General features: G+C 49.5%; 3 protein-coding genes across 4 annotated transcripts; 2 read left to right on the forward strand and 1 right to left on the reverse strand.

Moving 5' to 3' along the window:
- Window positions 1–2,747: 2,747 nt before the first annotated feature.
- PIGZ (phosphatidylinositol glycan anchor biosynthesis class Z) lies at window positions 2,748–10,119 on the forward strand. Its single transcript, XM_057739694.1, has 3 exons — window positions 2,748–2,826; window positions 5,582–5,792; window positions 8,252–10,119. The coding sequence occupies exons 2-3, from the start codon at window positions 5,675–5,677 to the stop codon at window positions 9,817–9,819; spliced, it is 1,686 nt and encodes a 561-aa protein (XP_057595677.1). The 5' UTR covers window positions 2,748–2,826; window positions 5,582–5,674; the 3' UTR covers window positions 9,820–10,119.
- Window positions 10,120–12,359: 2,240 nt separating this feature from the next.
- NCBP2AS2 (NCBP2 antisense 2 (head to head)) lies at window positions 12,360–12,967 on the reverse strand. The gene has a single exon (XM_057739697.1). The coding sequence runs from the start codon at window positions 12,897–12,899 to the stop codon at window positions 12,618–12,620; it is 282 nt and encodes a 93-aa protein (XP_057595680.1). The 5' UTR covers window positions 12,900–12,967; the 3' UTR covers window positions 12,360–12,617.
- Window positions 12,968–13,006: 39 nt separating this feature from the next.
- Window positions 13,007–19,445, forward strand: NCBP2 (nuclear cap binding protein subunit 2). 2 transcript variants are annotated; one of them, XM_057739695.1, is made up of 4 exons: window positions 13,007–13,133; window positions 14,502–14,683; window positions 17,100–17,238; window positions 17,844–19,445. In XM_057739695.1, the coding sequence occupies exons 1-4, from the start codon at window positions 13,056–13,058 to the stop codon at window positions 17,913–17,915; spliced, it is 471 nt and encodes a 156-aa protein (XP_057595678.1). In that variant the 5' UTR covers window positions 13,007–13,055; the 3' UTR covers window positions 17,916–19,445. The 2 variants fall into 2 exon arrangements, with proteins under 2 accessions (XP_057595678.1, XP_057595679.1); XM_057739696.1 differs by lacking the exon at window positions 13,007–13,133 and adding an exon at window positions 13,331–13,471.
- The last annotated feature ends 909 nt before the right edge of the window (window positions 19,446–20,354 follow it).

Below are 20,354 nucleotides of genomic sequence, written 5' to 3' on the forward strand. Positions count from 1 at the left end.
TTAACGGGGGGTTTACTCCCTCACCCAGCCGACCTTAAGCGTTTGAGTATCAGGATCCCATTAACAGTCTGTTGAGGACCTCACAGAGCTTTTGTTTATGTGAGCTGTGGATGTTGCTATGTACCACATTAGAAATTAAAACTGAGAAATTTTTTTAAAATAAAAAATAAAATAAAAAAGTATGCATACCTTATGACTCAGCAATTCCATTTTTAGGTATGTGCTTCAGAGAAGTCTTGAATTATTAGGAATAAAAAAGAAACAGCTTGTAACCCCTGGCGGTAACCTAGCTGATAAACAGCAGCAGTGGGTACGTGAGCTTCAGTACATGCGCCTGGTGGGACCCCGTACAGCAACGGAAGGAACTACAGCTACAGAGAACAGCATGGCGAACCCCACTATCAGAACGTTGAATTAAAAAGCAAATCATCAATGGATTACATAAAGAATTATCCCATTGATCTAAAATTCAAACGCAGTTACAAACACTGAATTATTTAGGGTGTGATGGTTAGTTTTTTGTGTCATTTTGGCTAAGCTGGAGTTCCCAGTTATTCAATCAAACAGTAATCTAAGTGTTGCTGTGAAGGTATTTTATAGATGCATGAAAGTCCATAATCAGTTAATTTTAGGTCTGGGAGATTATTCTAATAATAATCTGTATGGACCTGTTGCGATCAGTTGAAAGGCCTTCAGCACAGAACCAAGGCCTTCCTGAATAAAAAGAAACTCCCACTGTGGACTGAAGCTTCAACTCCTGCCCGAAAGTTGCAGCCTGCCCTTCCTAACGGCCTGCCCTACGGGTTTCAGACCTACCTAGCCAGCCCCACAAATGCATGAGGCAATTCCTTGCAATAAATCTTCTTAATATTGGTCTCCTACTGATTCTCTTTCTCTGGTTGAACACTGACAGACAGGTTTTGGTAGTGGAAGTGGTTCTAGAGGAACAAAATCTTAAGGATGTGTTTTCGGAATAGGTCCTGGATTTTCTGGAACTGTTTCTGTAGTCTGATTAAATTTAAAGGCACTGATGACTCTCAAGTGGTGAAGAGGGTACTGGTAGCCCATGGAGTGGTGATACTAGAGATATGAAAAAATATCACCATTAGATACTCCAGGCAAGGTTTTGGATGACCTTCTAACTTTTTTTTTTCCCGGGTGCGCTGTGAGGCTTGTGGAATCTTAGTTCCCCAACCAGGGACTGAACCCAGGCCCTCAGCAGGGAAAGCACCGAATCGTAACCACTGGATGACCAGGGAATTTCCCTGGTGACCTTGGAACACTTTAGTCAAACTAAACAGTATAATGAGGTTGGCTGGTGGTTCCTAACTGTGCTGGACAAAGTGGAAAAGAAAAGGATGGGTTCAAGGCTTCACATTCCCAGCTCAAAATCTGCATAAAATGGCCCCAAAGCCTGCTGGAAACAAACCTAGTATCTCACCCTGCGAGTGGCTGAATTGCAATGCAAATTGGATCCCCAGTCTCACTGGTGTCTACTGTTAAAGTGAGGGCACTGGTTGGGATGGGATGGGAGATGGAAAGTTGGAATGAGGACAAGTGGGAAGACCCTGAGAGAGAGGGGGACATGGAGTCCCTAAATTCTGATGAGACTTGTTGAGCAGTAGAAGCAGGCTTTCCACCGGCATCTGAGGGGATTATCCCTGCACTGGAGACGGTACTGGGCTCCCCAGAGCAGCTGCTTTGCATGACAGTGCGGTTCCTCCTCAGGAGCCACCCCCACCTCTCCCTCTGCGGCTGGACCTACGCAGGTCCCTAAAGGTGAGGTGCAAAGTGTAACCCACCAGGAGGTGCTGTACGCGGAAAGATGGCATGATTTCCCCAATTTATACAGACAGAGGCAGGGAGCATGCGATTGGAATGTGAGAGTGGAGCCATCACGCAAGGCCCGCTCACCAGGCGCAGGAGGGTCAACGCAGAGAGATGGTACAGAGGTGGGAGACTCGACGAACAGCAGAAAAGGCGTGCCGTCCCTCCCGCCCTGCAGCCTCACCCCGCCGAGCCTGGCGGAGAAGAGAAGGCCCGCGGCTCACCTCCACCAGGACTTTCCCTGGCTCCTCTGATCAGACCAGCGTGCCACGCAGTGCCACGCCCCCGACCCTGAGCCGGTCCGTGTGGTGAGGGGGATGGGAAATGGTATTTGGCTGAAAGCATCCAGGGCCTGTGTCTGCGTGTGGTAGCGGTAGGGGCTGAGGGGAGCAGTTCTGAGTGGGAATTCTGAGCACTGTTGCCCAGAAAGGGGGAATATCTGGTGGGCACGAAACAGGATGAATTTCCTCTGCTGCTGCAGAGGGAACACAGTACAGACTCAGGACCCAGGTTCTTCTGTAACTGCTCACAGCAGGGCAGGGCAGGCTGGGTTTCTGCGTTCCCCATCAGTGGGATGGATTTGGTATTTTAATCTAATCATGTAGTAAAAGTTCTGTACTTAGAGAACAGCTTCAAACACATGCATAAATTGTATCTTAACAGTTGGACTAAACCAAATCCTGTTTATTTTCGTAATCAATAGAAGTGCCGATTTCGAGGATCTCCTAGTACTGGAGGAGGTCATGGAGAGGATGTGATCAACAAGCTGGACCCTGCAACTGGAGGCCCCTCACCCCCTCCCCATCCTTGGAATGTGCGCTCTGCTTGCCTCCCTTATGCTAGAAGCTGCCCGAGGACGCAGCTTTGAGATAGTCACGTGGACAGACTATCTGGACGGTGTACGTGACGGAGCCCAGTTCAGTCCTCTGCATAAACTTTAAGATTCTGGTGGGCAGGCGTGGCGATCTGTTCATCTTGTGGCCACCCCAGACAAGCCTGGTAAGTAGGTTCTCTTGCTTCTTAAACCTGCCACCTACCAATCTGCAGTGGTTTGCCTCTTTCTTCAGGCCCTCTCCCCTCCCTGCCCTCCGCCTATGGGGCCGGTTTCAGAAGCCCCCGAGGAGGTTGCAGACTAACACCTAGGCGTCTGGAGCAGCCAGGATTTTAGCATTTGTGCCTCAACTAAACGTAGTACAGGAAGTCCCCTACACACGAACCTTCACGTTGTGAGCTTTCAAAGGTGTGAACGTGCTTTCACGTGTCCAGTCGCATTAGTTCATGTGTCTGGTGCACATGTGTCCCATGTGTGCATCCTCTACAAGTGGTTGTGCTTTTGTGTACTTGACTGTACAGGACTGTATAGAGTACAGTAGTACAGTAGTACAGTATCTTTATTTCAAGCCCAGGATGTCTGGAGGCAAGCCTAAAAGCAGCGGTGATAATAGCTGGTACTGCTGAAGAACTGGAGAGATTCACGAGGCAGAAAATGGCAGGGGGATTGTCTTTATTTGAGGAGCTCTGTTAGTTTTTGAGGCACAGGACTCAAATGTAGAACGGTACACGAAGGTTGCAGTAGCCGTTCAGAATGCAATCCAGTGCTACCGTGTAATCTATGACGAGAAAAAAAGAGCTACTCCCCAGACATCACTGGATTGTTTTTGCAAGAGGGCAGACAGAAGTGAATCCAGCGAGGAGCCAGCCCCTGTGCCGTCCGCGTCAGGCGTGGGCGACACTGCAGCTGGCCCTCCGTCCCCTGTCGCTGACCATCCTGCAGCTCTGCCCTCCCCCACCAGCTCCCCCTCCTCCAGCAGGAACTCTTCTTGCCCGGTCACTCGATGCCGCCCCCGGGCGCCAGCTGTCATGCTGCACAGCTGTGCTTCTCAAGGCACTGGACGGTAAGATTAAAAGTGTTTATTTTTTGTCTTTTTTATGTATTATTTGTGTGAAAAGTATTATAAACTTATTGCAGTACAGTGCTACATAGCCGATTGTGTTGGCTGGGTACCTTGGCTAACTTTGTTGGACTTACGAACAAATTGGACTTTGAATGTGCTCTCGGAATGGAACTCATTTGCATGTAGGGGACTTACTGTTAACAGCTTTTAGCTTTGGTTACTTAGACATGCAAACTCTGCACTAAGTGCCTTCCCATCAGCTCTTAAATCTCCCTCAATTCTGTGAGCTTGATGTTATTATCTGACTTTCCCGATGAGGAATCCAAGGTTTAGGGATATAGGCAGCTTGTCCAAGGTAACACAGCTACTGATGGCAGAGCTGGAACCGGAACCAGGCCCACAGGACTGCAGAGTCCGTCCTCTGTGATGGGTATCGTGTTTCGCCCTATCTCCACCTCATGCCCCTGCGCTGTCCTGCAATGTCATATTGGCTGTTAAAGGGAAAAAAAATTCTGATTCAACCTTTGCATCCCAGTGCTAAGTTTGGCCTCTTCTTCTATCTGAAAACTCTAAAAGTCAGGATATTCACCGGCTCTAGAAAAACAGTCTGTACGATTCAGTTGCAAAGCTCGAGCAGAGGCTGCAAAACTTGTCTTTTAAGCTCTATGAGATTTTAGTATCAGGAGGCCCCTTGTCAGCATCTGCCAGATTCCTGTTCTGCTGCTTCACTTGGTCTTGTTTCCTCTGTTACGACTTGATATCACACCGGAAAACAATAGCTGCGTGAGGTCAGGCTTTAAAATATCAAAGTCAGACAGTCAGGGAACAGTCCCCATACGTATTTCTGGAGGGGTAACAAACACGTCTTCAGACGTGTTTTCCTGTTCACCCGTGAGAACATACTGGTGTTAATAAAAGGCCCGGCATGCAGTGGACTCAGATTCCCGCTGATCTCTGAGTCAAGGGAGCAAGAGTCCCCCTCAGGAGGAGTCCGCTCAGGCTGCTTTAACAAGATGTCGCAGACTGGGGGGCTTTTACGTCACATGGCTTGATGGCTCACAGTTCTGGAGGCTGCAAGTCTGAGACGGGGGCGCCAGCGTAGTGGAGGCCTTCTTCCTGGCTCACAGCCGGTGACTTCTGGCTGTATCCTCACATGGTGGAAGGGGTGAGGGGACCTCTTTACAAATGGGTGGTGTCTCTTTCATACGAACACTAACCCGATGTATGAGGTCTTCACCTTTGTGACCTAAGCAGCTCCCAAAGGCCCCACCTCCCGATACGATCGCATCAGACATGGGGATTTCAACATGTAAATTTGGGGAGGCAGTGGGCACACACTGTTTCCATCACCTTCCGAAAGGCAGGTTCCAGTGTGTGTGAAAGTTGGAGGGAGCGACTGGAGACAGCGGGGTCGGGTATAGTTCATTTTTGCAGAGAAATGGATGGAATCCATTGAGGCTTCTAAGTTTTCAGAAGTGTAAGAGCCAGGCTGCCATGCTTGCTGTGAATAGGAGTTGGTGAATAGGATGGGGCTGTGAGGCCCAGATTTAGAGGGTACCCTGATCCTACTTGCAAATGTCATATTTAGACACTTAGCAAATACGGTTAGCAAGTAACCAGGTTACTCAACAGAGGCCTCAGTTTCCCCATCTGTAAAATGGAGACAATAAGACCCACTGTCCCAGACTGTGGAAAGGCTTAAATGAGACATGCATGTAAAGTTCTTGGCATTTAGCAGGTACTTAGTAAATAGCAGCTATTATTACTGACATGTTTATTTTGTGTAGACCCATTCTGAGTCTGTTCGGACAACTGAACGTATAATTTACGTTATAATCACTGACAAATGTCCTCCTCAGACGACGCAGAGCTCTGGAACCAGGACAGCACCTGTCGCAGCTGAAGCCACTCGCGGCTCCTGGCCCGGGGTCTTGCAGCAATTTGATGTGAAGATGGCAGCCAGGGCGCTGTGGGGCGGCCTCAGCCTGCTCCGTCTGCTGTGGTGTCTCCTTCCACAGACAGGCTACGTGCACCCAGATGAGTTCTTCCAGTCTCCTGAGGTCATGGCAGGTAAAGCTCTCCACGCGTGGTTAAGATAAGCGGCAGCAAAGGCTGGTGGCGGAGCGGATGGGCTATTCAGTGCGGAGGGAGGAAAGTGTCGGCGCAGATGTGCAGTAAACCCACGAGCCTCTCTGGCATGAGACGTTGGGAGTGGGGACTTCACATCTCCTTCCTGAGAGGTGACGCTGACCTTCTAAGTGTTACCAGTGAAATGCCGGCCTCTTTGGTGTTTTCCTGCTTATACCAACCGTACAGGTTATTCACAACAAAAGCTGTGTTGGGCTTCTCAGTGGAAGGATTTTAGAGTTGGCCTTCCCCAGTGGTTGGGGAAGCTTACACAGGGTTGTGACATAAAATAATAATAAAACGGTTCTTCTGTAGCTTCATGTGACGGCTGAGGGAACCCAGACTGCTCACTTGTTAGAACTGATCTTCTAGGTGGTACAGGACACATCATGAAGTTGGCTACCAGAAACCCTGAGGCTTTTAAGATGCTCTGGTCACAAGGCTTCCTCCTCATGGTTCAAGATGTCTGCTTGAGCTCCAGCCATCGGGTTTAACACCAAATCTTTCTTGCCACCAGAGAAGAGATAGGCATGCCTATTTTCTTTAAGGGTATATTTTGAAAGTCACATTTTTTTTTGCCCATTGGTCAGATTGTACCACGTGCCCACACCTAGCTGCAAAGGGAAGCTAAAGAATATAGTGTTTTATATCTGAGCAAACGCCTAGCTAAAGAGACTAAGGATGCAGGAAGGAATGGATATTGGGGAGCCATCAGCCATCTCTGCCACGGGGCTCAACGGGTGGATTTGGTTTTTGTTTTTTGGGTTTTTTTTTTGGGATTTGGTTTTAAAGTGGAAAGTCCAGTCTTCTTTTCCACCCCCCTTTCTGTAAACCAGAGCTGTAAAAAGCAGCCAGATTGATCTGATCCAAGGTCTTCTGTTTCCCTTTCACCTTCTGACATAGAGAGAAAAAACTGCCAAAAGGCTGGAAGAAGAAGGAGGAGAAGCAACGCGCCTTAAACAACCAGCAGTGTTATCAAGTGTGAGACACTGCAGGGCTCGGAGCTAAGATGCAGAAATTAAGAGTTTGTTTTCCTCACCCCTACCCCTCAGAGCTCTGGGACAGTGGGGCACAGGGTCACAGACTAGCCCCAGGCAGCAAGTAATTTTAATTACATGAGTATATTCTTAATTTTAAAAATTAATAATGATAGCCAAAGCTAGTCACTTTTGACCACAGCCATCGTGGCTCCTTTCCTGCCCCCATTCTCACACTGCCTGTCCTGGGTCATGGCCATAATCATGGAGGTGCGTTTTTGACTCTGGTTTTGGAGACGTTAGAACTCCAAGAAGAGGAACGGCGCCTCCCCCTGCGCCTCCCCATGCACCCTGTCCAGGGCACACTGTCACCTCACTTCGCGGGTGTGGGGCTCCAGAAGGGCAGAGCTCCCACTATTCATCTCTTTTGCTATGTAACAAACCATCACAGACCTAGAGCTTAAAACTGGTAGCTTACACAGGGTATGAGCAAATACTTATTGAATATTGACTATTCTACCCATGAATAAAAATGTTGAGTTTAAAAAACAAAAAACAAACAAACAAAACTGGTAGCTTACAGTTCTGTAAATCAGAAGTCCAGCCTGGGCTCTCTGCTCAGGGTATCATAAGGTATGGGCTGGGCTGAGTTCTTGTCTGGAAGCTCTGGAGGGAAATCTTCTTCCAAACTTTTTTTTTTTTTAATTAATTTTATTTATTTTTGGCTGTGTTGGGTCTTCGTTGCTGCATATGGGCTTTCTCTAGTTGCAGAAAGCCAGGGCTACTCTTGTTGCAGTGAGCGAGCTTCTCATTGCCATGGCTTCTCTTGCTGCGGACCATGGGCTCTAGGTGCGCGGGCTTCAGTAGTTGTAGCACACAGGTTCAGCAGTTGTGGTGCCACGGACTTAGTTGCTCCACAGCATATGGGGTCTTCCTGGACCAGGGCTCAAACCCTGCATTGGCAGGTGGATTCTTAACCACTGCGCCACCAGGGAAGTTCGCCAAGCTCATTCTTACTGTTGGACGAATTTAGTTTATTGAGGCTATGAAACTAAAGTCCCATTTCCTTGCTTGCTGTAAGCTAAGGGCTGCTCTCGGCTCTTGCCAATGGCCCCTTCCACCTTTAAGCCAGCAAATCCTTCTCATCTCTGATGTCCTCTTCTGCCACCAGCTGGAGAAAACTCTCTGATTTAAAGGGCTCCTGTGATTTTGTCACGTCCACTAGGGTGATCTCCCTATCTTAGGGTCCCCTGTCCCCTGTGACACAACCTAATCACAGGAGTGAACGCTGCCATCTTCACAGTCCCAGGGATTATATGGGGCATACACACTAGGGGGCTGGAAAATCTTGAGGGCCATCCTAGGATGTTGCCTGTCGTATCTTCTGAGCGTGGACTTGGCTCTCCTCTCCCTCTCTCTCTGCAGAGGATGTCCTGGGCATAGAGGCCGCACGGCCCTGGGAGTTCTACCCCAACAGCCCCTGCCGCACGGTGGTCTTCCCACTGCTGACCTCTGGCTCTGTCTTCTGGCTCCTCAGGCTCTGGGAGGAGTGGGGGCCATGGCCTGGCCTGGTGAGTGGCTACGTGCTGCTGGTCGGGCCCCGACTCCTCCTCACTGCCCTCTCCTTTGTCCTGGACTTGGCCGTGTACCGCCTGGCCCCACGCTGGGGGGCAGAGCGCTGGAACGCCCTGGTCCTGCTGTCTGGTTCCTACGTCACCCTGGTCTTCTACACAAGGACCTTCTCCAACGCCATTGAGGGACTGCTCTTGGCGTGGCTGCTGGTCCTGGTGTCGCCCCGTGTGGCGGGGAGCCCCACACCCAGGAAGCCTGCTCCAGGCCCGTGGTGGCACAGTTGGCTTCTTGGGGGCATCGTGGCCGCTGGCTTCTTCAACCGGCCCACCTTTCTGGCCTTTGCTCTGGGCCCCCTCTTCCTCTGGGGCACTTATGGAGCCACAAACCCAAGCTTCAAGTCACTGAGCAGGGAAGCCTTGGTGCTGCTCCCAGGGGCGACCCTCACAGCAGTGGCGTTCGTGGCCGTGGACAGCTGGTACTTCTCCAGTCCATCTAGACCCAGCAGCCTTGTCCTCACACCTGCCAACTTCTTGCGCTACAACCTGGACCCCGTAAACCTGGCGAGGCACGGGACTCACGTGCGGCTCACTCACCTGGCCGTCAACGGCTTCCTGCTCTTCGGGGAGCTGCACGCCCGCGCCCTGCAGGCTGTGTGGCCACAGCTGCGAGCCTGCCTCCAGGCCTTCACGCAGATGGGCCTCCCGAGGGCACTGGCCGCCCGGAGCCTGCAGTCCGGCCCCAGGTCTCACCTCCTGCTCCTCTACTTTGTGCCCCTGGCCCTGCTGTCTGCCTTTAGCCACCAGGAGGCTCGGTTCCTGGTCCCCCTGCTGGTCCCCCTAGTCCTGCTTTGTAGTCTACAGACCCAGCTGGTGCCCTGCAAGGGCACGCTGGTCCTCTTCAATACCCTGGGGGCCCTCCTCTTTGGCTGCTTGCACCAGGGGGGCTTAGTGCCTGGCCTGGGGCACCTGGAGCGGGTGGTCCATGCTCCTGTGCTCCCGAGTGTGCCCACCTACTACACGCTCCTCTTCACCCACACCTACATGCCCCCCCGGCACCTCCTACACCTTCCAGGCCTGGGGTCGCCTGTGGACGTGGTGGACGTGGGTGGAGCTGAGGACCGGGTCCTGTGCCAAACCCTTAACAACCTCACCAAACAACCAGCCTGCCGAGTGGCTGGCGGGCCGTGGCTCTGCCGCCTTTTTGTGGTGACCCCGGGCACCACCAGGCCTGCCGTGAAGAAGTGCAGCCTCCCCCTCAAGAGTGAGACACTCATCTTTCCCCACTTGACCCTAGAGGACCCACCAGCCCTGTCCTCCCTGCTGAGTGGGGCTTGGAGGGACCATCTCAGCCTTCACATCCTGGAGCTGGGGGAGAAGCCTGACAACGTAACAGAAAAGCCACTGCCCAAGACTCAGCCATAGGTAAAGGCACCGCTCCACCTTCTAGGGAGGTAGCTGGGCTGGGACAGAGCCCTGATTCTCTTCCTTTCCTTTCCCTTCCAGAATCCCCACCACTGCCTCCCCTGTGCACAGCCTTTGACTGCTCCACCTTCTGGATAAACTGACACCCATTTCCCCTCAAACACCAAAGATCTGACCAGTCAGTCCTGATGCCAAGGTCCCCGAAGAACCTGGTGTAATTAATGACGCCAAATGTATGTTCCTGCCCTGTTCCTTCTAGTCACTGTGATGTTTTAAACATGTAAATGGCACCTGTGAAAGGAGACAATCTCCTAATGACGTTTGTAGTTCACTGCTTCTTGGTTTGTGATGAACCTTGGATTTGCCTTCCTGCCTGCAGCGCTTAGCATCGCCTCCTGCACCTGATAAGCACTTATTTACTTTGCAGCCAAAGATGGCTTTCCCGCCCAACAGATAAAAGCCAAGCGCCACCTGGAGACACCCCAGATGCAAAGGTTCCAAATTCCTCTGGGCTTCCTGGGACTTCTGTCTCTTCCCTTCCCCAGCTGGGTTCACCACCTCAGAATTCCCGGGAGGAGCTGCTGGGGTAGCAGTCCGTGCAGACTGTGGTGGTCTGAGCTCTTAACAAATTTGTCTGTAGTGGTGGTGACTAGGTTTGTGTGGCATCAAGGGGTGATCTGGAACGCCCTGCAGGGTAGTGGAGTGAGCTGCTGCCCCGCTTCACTTCCTGGCGAAGCTTAGACGAGCTCGAAAGGTATGTTGGGAGATTGTTGCCACTGGGGGTGGTGGGAAGAATCTGGTCTGTTTCCTTAGTAAAAGGGTACCTGGTGGGATGACAAGCCACTGACCACGAACACTGGAGGCCTCTCCAACACAGCGGGGCAGCATCCAGATCACCTCTAGCTGGAGCAGAAAGGACCCAGTTTTCTCTCTCTGCTCTCAGGCTCCTTCTACAAAAATGGAGGGAACTGAGTTCCTGCACAGTTCTCCCACAAAAAATAAACAACTGCCTTCATCTCTTGCTTCCCTTCCTTTCCTACCAAATGGCCAGTCTGTCTAGACGCTTCATTGCTTCCTGCACTGTTTTCCTTTTTGTCTCTGCCGGCCTAGAAAAGACCCAACTGTGGGTGTGCCTGTCTATGCGGAGGGTAAGGGGTTAGGCTGGGGACTGCTCACATCCTGGTACTTTGATATTCAGATCCAGAGACCAAGGAGTGGGATCGAGACCCATGAGACAAACAAGGCAGTAGAATGAACAAGCTCCTCGGGCTCCTCACTGCCAAGGTCAAAGGAGAATCCAGTGAGTTGCCTCCGGTCTGGGAGACGGAGGACAGGAGGGTGGGATGCCAAACTGGAATTCTGTCATTAGGAGAGTGGGACTCTGGCCTCAGACAGGATTAAATAGAAGCACCTCATGGGAAGCTGGAGGATGGAATGTCAAATCAGAACTTTGACCATTAGGAAAGTGGAGGACAAGCTGCTTTTGCTTCTCCACCCTTTCCAGCTCCCTCTGTGACTGTCAGAACGCCAGAGTATAAATTAGTCTCCAGCCTAAAGGCTTCTTCTGTGGCTTCGTGCTTTCCGCATTGCACGATGGTGCAGGTTGATTAGACAGTGAATGCATGCAATGGATTTCCTAATCATGGAGCAGTCTTTAGAGCGTACCCCAGCCCCTCTAAGTTAGGGATGCGGAATCCAGGTAGCTTGTTCCATGGCAGGCAGCTGTCCTAACGCCTGGTGGTCGTGGTGGTCGGGAAGGCAGGCGTTGAAGGTGAGCGTGAATGCTGCCGAGAGCTGTGATCAGGGGCTTGGGTCCTGGAGTCAAACACCCGAACCATATTCACATTCCACTCGGTAAGGCCCTGGGCAACTCAAGAAGTAGCCTCACCCTTGCTCATATGAACGTGGCTGGGAAGAGCGCGATAACCCACACAGAGTGCAATCAGCAGGTGCCCAGTACAGAGCAGGCACTCCGCACGTGGTGACGAGTGTTACGGCGCGCCTGCAGTCCCCTGGCCAGAGAAGCACCCTGTTCACCCTGAAACCACCGGCGACGAGTCACTCCATTTCCCCTGCCCTCACTAATCCCCGTCATGTCAGGACTCCCAGGCCTCCAGGCAGCACGTACCCTAAAGAGTAAGAGGTCTGAGGGGGCCGCCGTCCAGGAGCTGGCAGTCAGCTGCGTCTAGTTCAAGCGGAGCTGCTTAAGACGGGACAGGACCCCCAGCCCTGCCACCGGGCATGCACCTGACCTTCGGGCACCGCAGGGCTGAAAACGCCGCCCTCGGACGGCGCCGAGAGCCTCCCCTCTTCCAGCGGCGGGGGCCCGTGGCTCAGGCTCACCCTCGCCCAGCCACCCCTCCCGGGCTCCGCGCGCCTCAGGCCGCGCCGCCGCTCTGTCTTCGGCGCCGCACACGCGCCCGAAGGCCCCGGCCTCGCGGAAGGCCGCGGCAAGGCCCGCCCTCCGCCCCCCGGCTGCCCCGCGGGCCGACCCCTCTCCGCCGCGCACGGGGCGAAAGCACCGGCTCCGCTAAGAGACGCGTGGCTCAGCTCGCACGTTTAATCGGGGCTGCGGCGGCTGCAGGGCTGGCTCCCCGTCCAGGCCTCCCCGAAGCGGGGCCCCGCTCCCTCTGCGCGGGGGCGGCGGCCCCGACCGCGCCTTCCCGGCCGGCGTCTGCCCTCTGTCCGCGGCGCTCGGGGTGTCCTCGCGCGCCGCGCCGTCCGCTCGCGGGCTTCCTTCAGCGGCGTGGGGTCCGGCGTGGGGCGTCCGGGCCTGGGCCGCAGGCGCGCGGCGGCGCTCAGGGATCCGCGCCCGGCCCCTCGCGGCGACCCGGGGGAGGCCGCGCGCGCTCCCGCAGGCCGCGGCGCAGCTCCCGCGCGAAGGCGTCTCTGAAGCGCGCGGCGCGGCGGCCCAGCGGAGCCGCCCGCAGGCGCCGGGCCGCGTCCCGGCCGCACAGCTGGGCCCGCAGCAGCGCGAAGGCGGTGAGCTGCGCCGCGCGCCGGATGGGCCGCGACTCCGACAGACGCTCCACCAGCCGCGGGCTGTGCAGCAGCGCTGCCAGCAGCCGCCGAAGCACCATGCTGGGAACCACGCGGAACACGGCGCGCGCGGCTCCCGCTTCCGCCCGGCGCCGCCCGACGACGGGGCACGTCCGCGCCGGCGCCGCCGTGACGCCGCGGCCCCGCGCGCGCTTCCGGTTCCGGCAGGCCGGCGCGGCTCCGGGGCGGCCGGCGCGATGTCGGGCGGCCTCCTGAAGGCGCTGCGCAGCGATTCGTACGTGGAGCTGAGCCAGTACCGGGACCAGCACTTCCGGGTGAGGAGGGCCCGGCCGGGGCGCGCGGGGCGGCCTCCGGGCTCCGGGCCGGGCCGGGGCGGCGTGTGGCGGCGGGGAGGCGGCGTCTTGGGCGCGCGGGGCGTGCCGACGCCGCGGCGGTGGGGGGGGGGGGGTCCTCGGAGCGGGCGGGACGGCGCGTGTCGGAGGAGGGCTGCTCGTGTGGCCCCCGTCGCGGCAGACACTCGAGGCGGGTTGCTCAGGGTCCGCGGGGCCGAGCCCGCTAGCTGGGGGCCGTTTAGGAAGTGTGTCTCGAGCGCCGGTGCTGAAGCCTCGGCCTTCACGGGGCTCCGGGGCTCTGGGGCCGTAGGCGGAGGACGGTGCGTGCCGGGCTGCACGGCGCGGCAAGTCCCCGGTGCCTGGCGCAGAAACGCGGGCCGGGAAGGCAGGGGCCGTGCCGCCCCAGGACGCCCCCTGGGACCGGGAAGGGGGCCCACTTGCAGAGGGCGGGTGTGGAGAGCGTTTGAAACGTGTGCATAGGGTAGGGAGACGGACGCTTGAGGCCCGATGGAGAAGGACCTTAGGCGCGTTGATTCAGCTGTTTTTAAATGCTTGCTGTGTGCCAGGCATGGTTTTGCGTTGTCACTTTTACAGTTCTCATTACTTTAGAAAGTTCCACGTCATAATCACCTTGAATGTCAGGCATCCTGCACGATTGAAAAACGTTGCGGTTGTTTATCTCTGCGGTCTAAAGCCTACAGCTTCACGTAGATAGTAGCAAGATACTGTCTTGTATAACTTCTACAGTGTTTCCTGAATAGGATTCACGTTATTATCATACTTTGTATAAGTACTTACACCAGATATCTTATAAACTGTAGGCTATTTGGTGGGACATGACTTATATGTGTGAGAAAGGAAGAAAGAAAAAGGAAAATGCTTCTTGACCATAATTTTAACAAATCATTAACAGCAGTAATAAAGTGAATCTACTTTACATCTCCTTACAAAGTCCTGAAAAACCTATTTTTAATGTATCGTTAGAACGACTCTTGTTCTGTGACCTTTTTAAGGAAGTATGGGATTGCGGATAAAACTGGTTTGGATTCCAGCTACAACTACTGATTAGCTGTGTGACCTTGGACAAGCTACTTAACCGTCTTCCCTCGGGTAGAAAGCGCATAATAAATTAGAACCTACTTCTTTCAGCTCCGAGAATTAAATGAGGCGTCATACACGGAAATCTGACATGCAGTCCCTTGATTCTCCCTAGAGGCAGACGTAGCACCTGTTTCTTGTGTATGGTATCCATGTATAGTCATACTTCTAAAAAATATAAGTTGGCACATGCCCTTCGCATTGTTCTGTGCCTTTCTTTTTTCACATTGTTCTCTATCTTGGAAATTCCAGGGCGACAATGAAGAGCAGGAAAAACTGCTGAAGAAAAGCTGTACGCTGTATGTTGGAAACCTTTCCTTCTATACAACTGAAGAACAAATCTATGAACTCTTCAGCAAAAGTGGCGACATAAAGAAAATCATCATGGGCCTGGATAAAATGAAGAAAACTGCATGTGGCTTCTGCTTTGTGGAGTATCCTTCCCGTGTGTCTGCGGTAGCTGTTGGCAAGGGTGGGGCTGAGAGTGGCTGGTAACCTCTTTTAAAAGATGAGTGAGGATGTTCCTTGGTGAGCATCCCTATGCTTATCTCTGCCTCTTTCTTTCATCTGCTCCTGTCTGCTGTCCCATGTGTCTGTACTCTTGCACTGGGAAAGCTAGTAACATTAACATTCTGCTCTGAAATCCATTTTTTCTTCATAGCTGATTAAGAAAACAGTCTTTTGAAAATGTATATGCTTATGGTGTTTTTAAAAGTCCAAAGCGCGTAGTGAAAATAAAATCCCTATACCATTCTAAGTCCAGAGACAGTCAGTTATGAGTCTTGTGGGTGTCTTTCCAGAAGTAATCCTATGGCTGTGTGGTAATGTACTGCATGCACTAATTTTTTTCTCACCTATCTTAGGAATTGCTCCATGTTAGCACATGTAGGTCTACCTCTTTTTAAAACAATTATGTAGTAGTGCATTACGTAGATGTATATAGCTTGATTTTAGAGGCCAAAACCAAAGCTATATTTACTTGTGACCAATTATTCTCTCACTGGAAACTCCAAATATTGGATCTTCTGGATTTATACTTTGATGTTTTGTTTTTTAATTAATACTTTCTTTTTTGGTCATTTTGTTTGAGAAATTTTCCAGACTTTAACTACTATGTCTTTTGAATTTTCTGTGCCCTTAACTATTTCTTTCGGTTGTATTTATGCTATAAAATTTCCTTAAATTTCTGGAGATTCCTGGGTTTCTGATCATAAGCAGGGGAAAAGGCTGACTTTGTGGATGTAGGCAGAACTACTACTTTCTTATTTATTTATTTGGCTGCGCCGTGTGCACACAGGACCTTTGTTGCCAATCTAGTTCCCTGACCAGGGATTGAATCTGAGTTCCCTGCATTGGGAGCGTGGAATCTTAACCACTAGACCACCAGGGAAGTCCCCAGGCAGAAGTTAAGTTGCTGTCTTGCCTCTGGGACGTGTGGATTTCTCAAATGCTGGAATGAAAAGGGATTTTATTTTGGCTTGCTAATGTTAACGACAATGCCCTAGTTCCTCCAGGCAGTTCAGAACCCTACCATTTTATTTTTATTTTCCTGGGATTGAATGTCTTTCTGTTAACAGGTCTTCTTCCCACATAGAGACATTTAATTAAATCCTATTTGCAGCCTCACTTATTCAACTTGGAATTAAGAGCTTCCTGGGTTTCTGGCCTTCTTTAAGCCCTTTCAAGAGTATTGCATACTGTGACTTTGTTTCATCCACTAGCACTCCTCAACTTTTGTTGAATCTCTCCTGTGCTGATGGCCTCTTCTACTCTTTGTATATATGTTTCTTTTCTGTTGATTTTATGAGGGCCTTGAGAAGTAAAGAAGAGAAAATGTGCTCATTCTGTCAGCTTGAACCAGAAGCTCCAGTTTTGAACCTATTCCCCACTTTTGCTTTCGAGATCTGATTTCTGGGCTCTGCAAGCTTCTTCCACTCTTCCTTCAGACACAAGGGACAAGTGCCCAGGTTTTACTTTTGCTCTAGTGTAAAATAGAATAAAATAGTTTACAAGGGGCAAAAAAGGCAAAGATAATATTAGATAATAACCAGTCTCTAAGAACTGGAGTGTTTTTGCATTTGCCTTGAAGGTCAACGATCTTCAGTCATAATGGTGAATACCCGAAAGAAAGGCTACCATTCATTGTGTTTTTTTGTTTGTTTTTTCCCCTCAGTTTGCCCTTTAGCATTCATTTCATTCAACAAAAAAATTAACTGAATGCCTGCTGTGTGCTAGGCATTGTGTAGATGCTGGACACTGGAGTTTCAGCAAGTGTTTCCTTATCTGTGTTATTAAAGAAAAGGGAATGTCCAGATTAGTATTTCCCAAACCTAGCTAATAACCATAATTACTTACAGAGATTTTCTTTAATAGCATCCCAAAGATAGATTTAGTAGATCTGTTTTGGAACTACAAACATGAGTGATACTCTGTTTCCTTCTGATGAAATGCAGTGGCAATTCATATGTACTGTGACCTCTTTTTAAGGTTGTTCTTGAATATACAGCTTCATGTTCAGGGAACCCAAAGATGCTATTTTCTTGGATAACAGTTGGGTGGTTTAAACCTGCACTGAACATATTTTACATTTTGCAAACCAAAATATGGAGACAGTGGGAACAGATACTTAACAGGATTATCCAAAAACTTGTCAATGAAGCCACGGGTGTCATTTTTGACTGTTTTTGGACCAGCCTCCAACAGGCCTGTGCAAGCCAGATGACTGTCTTTGAACTCTATCTGGTTGGATTAGTTTTTGTACTTTTTCTTAACTCTGCTTCATTTAGATGTTGCTTCCTCTCTTTACAAAAGTATCTGGAGAAATGTAATTCCTTAATAATTATAATTAAGATACTATTTGAGAGCAGATGCAGAAAATGCCATGCGGTACATCAACGGAACTCGTCTGGACGACCGGATCATCCGCACGGACTGGGACGCCGGCTTTAAGGAGGGCAGGCAGTATGGCCGTGGGCGTTCTGGAGGCCAGGTGTGCAGGCAGCTTCTCTGGGCTCAGCCTTTGCCTGGGATTCCAGTCCTAAAGGACAAGTGTTTGGTCCATTTGTATTTGGTCTTTTGAAAATAACTTTCTGCCTATAACCCTGACTTGAAGTGAATCTGAAAACCACCCACTGGGGTTGCTAAATTATTTTTACATTTGATGTTAGCCAAAGGGCTGAGAAGCGATGGTAAATTATTTTTAAAAACCATTAAATAGTATATTCTATACATCACAAGCAGCCATTACTGGGCTTCTGCTGGGGGCTAAATATTCTCCACCTGTGAGAGTGTTGAACAAAAGCAAAATACACTAAAATGGCTTTTATATTTTTATTTTAAAATAGTCTAGTTTAAATATTCTTTGGAGTGTGTTATCTTTGAATGCTGAGTGTGAACCTGATGTTTGGTGAGAAACCATTAGGTAGTCTTAAATACTTTTGCAGGGCAGTTGAGAATATTATCCGTTGCTCAAAATGACATTCTGCTTAAAATGTTCACATCATGACATCTGAAAAGGCTCAGTTATTTGACATATTTGGGGAGGCATGTTTCTTACACTCATCTCTATATTGTAACACCACCTTTTCAATTAAGGTACGAGACGAGTACCGCCAGGACTACGATGCTGGGAGAGGCGGCTATGGGAAACTGGCCCAGAACCAGTGACTGGTGAGAGCCCCGCCACGAAGAGCCCCTCCTGTGGCCTGCTGAATCTGACGTGCGTTACCCACGGCCTGCAGACCAGCCCGTTTTTACCAGGCTTTAGTCAGTGTCCCTACGGAGCCGGAAGCCTCTTCATGGTTTTCCTCTTAACAATTATTAAAGGACAGAATCCAGAAGAATGCCTTTAATTCTGTAGTGTCTTGGTCGTGTGTCAGATTACCAGAATGATTTCTGTTACCAGGTCAAAAGTTGTGTTCCTTAGCAAGAGACTTGATGTATAATGTTGATCTATCAGCCAGAAACACACCTCTTTTAAGTGTTTACCATGTTTGCATCTAAGTAGGTTCATGGTCTACTTTGGGGCCTGGAATTACTATTTTTAAAATTTTAAGTTTGCATGAGATAAAGTTTAATAAGTGGAGTTTTGCTATGTAATGTAGCTTTGTTTTCAATTAGGAGTAGATGTTTGATAACTGGATTTTTTTTTATGTTGAACTTTTTAATCTCTGACGACAAGCTTAAAAGTCAAGGGAACTTCCTAAATAGTTGGTGCAAAAGTAAGCCTTAGATAGTCCCAGGGGACACCACCTGCTTACATGCTTTATATGTCAGGAAATTAGGTCAGGACTTGAAGGGTATTTACTAAACACATTTTTAAAATGTGTTTTTGCTAATGCTAAAAAAACCCCAACAGTCTACAGGGAACCTTAGCTACTCTAAGGGCAGGGGGGACGCTGTCAGTAGGAAATGGGGAGGAGATATCAGGTGTTGAGTTAAAACATTGCCTTGGCATGAGGAAGGTTGCTGTGAGAGCCATCAGATCTCTTTTTTTTTTTTTTTTTTTTTTTTCATTTTCAGACTTGAGAGTTGAGTGGGGAGTTTCTGTTATTTTTTTTAAAAAAGAAAAGCTTGAAGATCAAGAGACTGCTTAACAAAAACAAAATCAGAAGTGCTTCCCTCAGGAAATGTTTTGGCCAGTTCTCATTCTGGAGGTCTGTCTTGTTTTTTCCCTAATTGTGCTAAGTTTCAAAGCCTGGATAGTGACCTCATCGTCTCTACAGAGAAGCAAGTCTAGAGGATTTATTTTGCATTTGAAGGCAAGAGAGAATTTCTCTAATATTATGTGAACTATTGCTCGTTTTAAACTGCTAGTCTAGTATGATTTTCCCTGACATAAGTGAAATTTTTTCATCTAGCAACAGAGTATCTCCTAATTTCCAACAGTTTGTGAAGCTGGGGCTGAAGTATCTCAGTGCGAACATCTTTCATGTTACAGTCAAGTGTATGTTTTCTCAAATTTAAACTGGCGATTTGAACTAAATTAGTTGTAAGTATTTAGGAAAACATTTGCAAATATTTAATGAGGACATACAATTCATTATTAAAATCTTTTTACACTGTAGTTTGAATTAATGTATTTTATATTTTGCAGTAAAACGTAACTCACATTTCTGTCTGTGCCTTAAAACCAGACAGTGGTTCCTATTTGAATTGTCTTATGTAACAAATTTCAATAAAAGTGGACCAACTTATTGTCTGTTTCCACACCGATAATGACATTGAAACGCTCTTACTTGGGAATATTAATACATTTTGGGGGGAATCTATGAATAGTGTGCAGAATTTGCATGTCCATTTTGATTTGACAGTTACTAATATGGTAGCCATTTAGCCACATGTAGTTAATTAAACAGTTCCTCAGTCACATTAGCCACATTTCAGATGGCTGTTGTAGGTAACTGGATTTGTAGGAGGCAAATATACAACATTTCCATCCTTGCAAAAAATGTTACTATTGGACAGGTAGTAACTGACCCACACTGGTCACTATTCCTAAATGAACCTTGTCATGACTGGTATGTCACTGGGAAAAAATACCACTCACCAAACAGTACCTGTTACCCAACACAAGAGAACACACATTTATAAAGGCATTTAGTTTATTTTTCAAAAAAATATTTTTGCTAGAAGGTTTGTGTAATTTTTACATGATCACAATCTTTAAATAAATTTTTTTCTGACCAAAAGGTACCATTTAAGTGGACAGCTTGTCTAGACCTGCTTTTGTTAACACCCAAATACAATTAGCACTTCTGATGGCATTCCCTAGGTCTTCTTAATTATCTACAGGCCAGGAGGCAGAGCCTAGCACATAACAAAGTATGTGCTTTATAACTGCTGATTGGTTCCGTTACAGGTCATCAGTATATCTCATCCACACTATCAACACACTGGTTCTTGCCTGAAGGGTCTGATCCACCCAGAGCTCCCAGTTATTCCTTCTAACCCAGGGAAATAGTAAACCACAACTGCAGAGAAAAGGGGTAGCTCAACTTAGGCTAGTGCTGACTGTGTCCCAGTTAGGTCTGTTATTTTGTTCCAACTATGAATTCAAGGTGACCAGTGTTAATCATAGTCAATGATAAGTAGAAAAAGGCAAAG

This window comes from Hippopotamus amphibius, chromosome 6, assembly GCF_030028045.1.
Source record: "Hippopotamus amphibius kiboko isolate mHipAmp2 chromosome 6, mHipAmp2.hap2, whole genome shotgun sequence".
NCBI lineage: Eukaryota > Metazoa > Chordata > Mammalia > Artiodactyla > Hippopotamidae > Hippopotamus > Hippopotamus amphibius.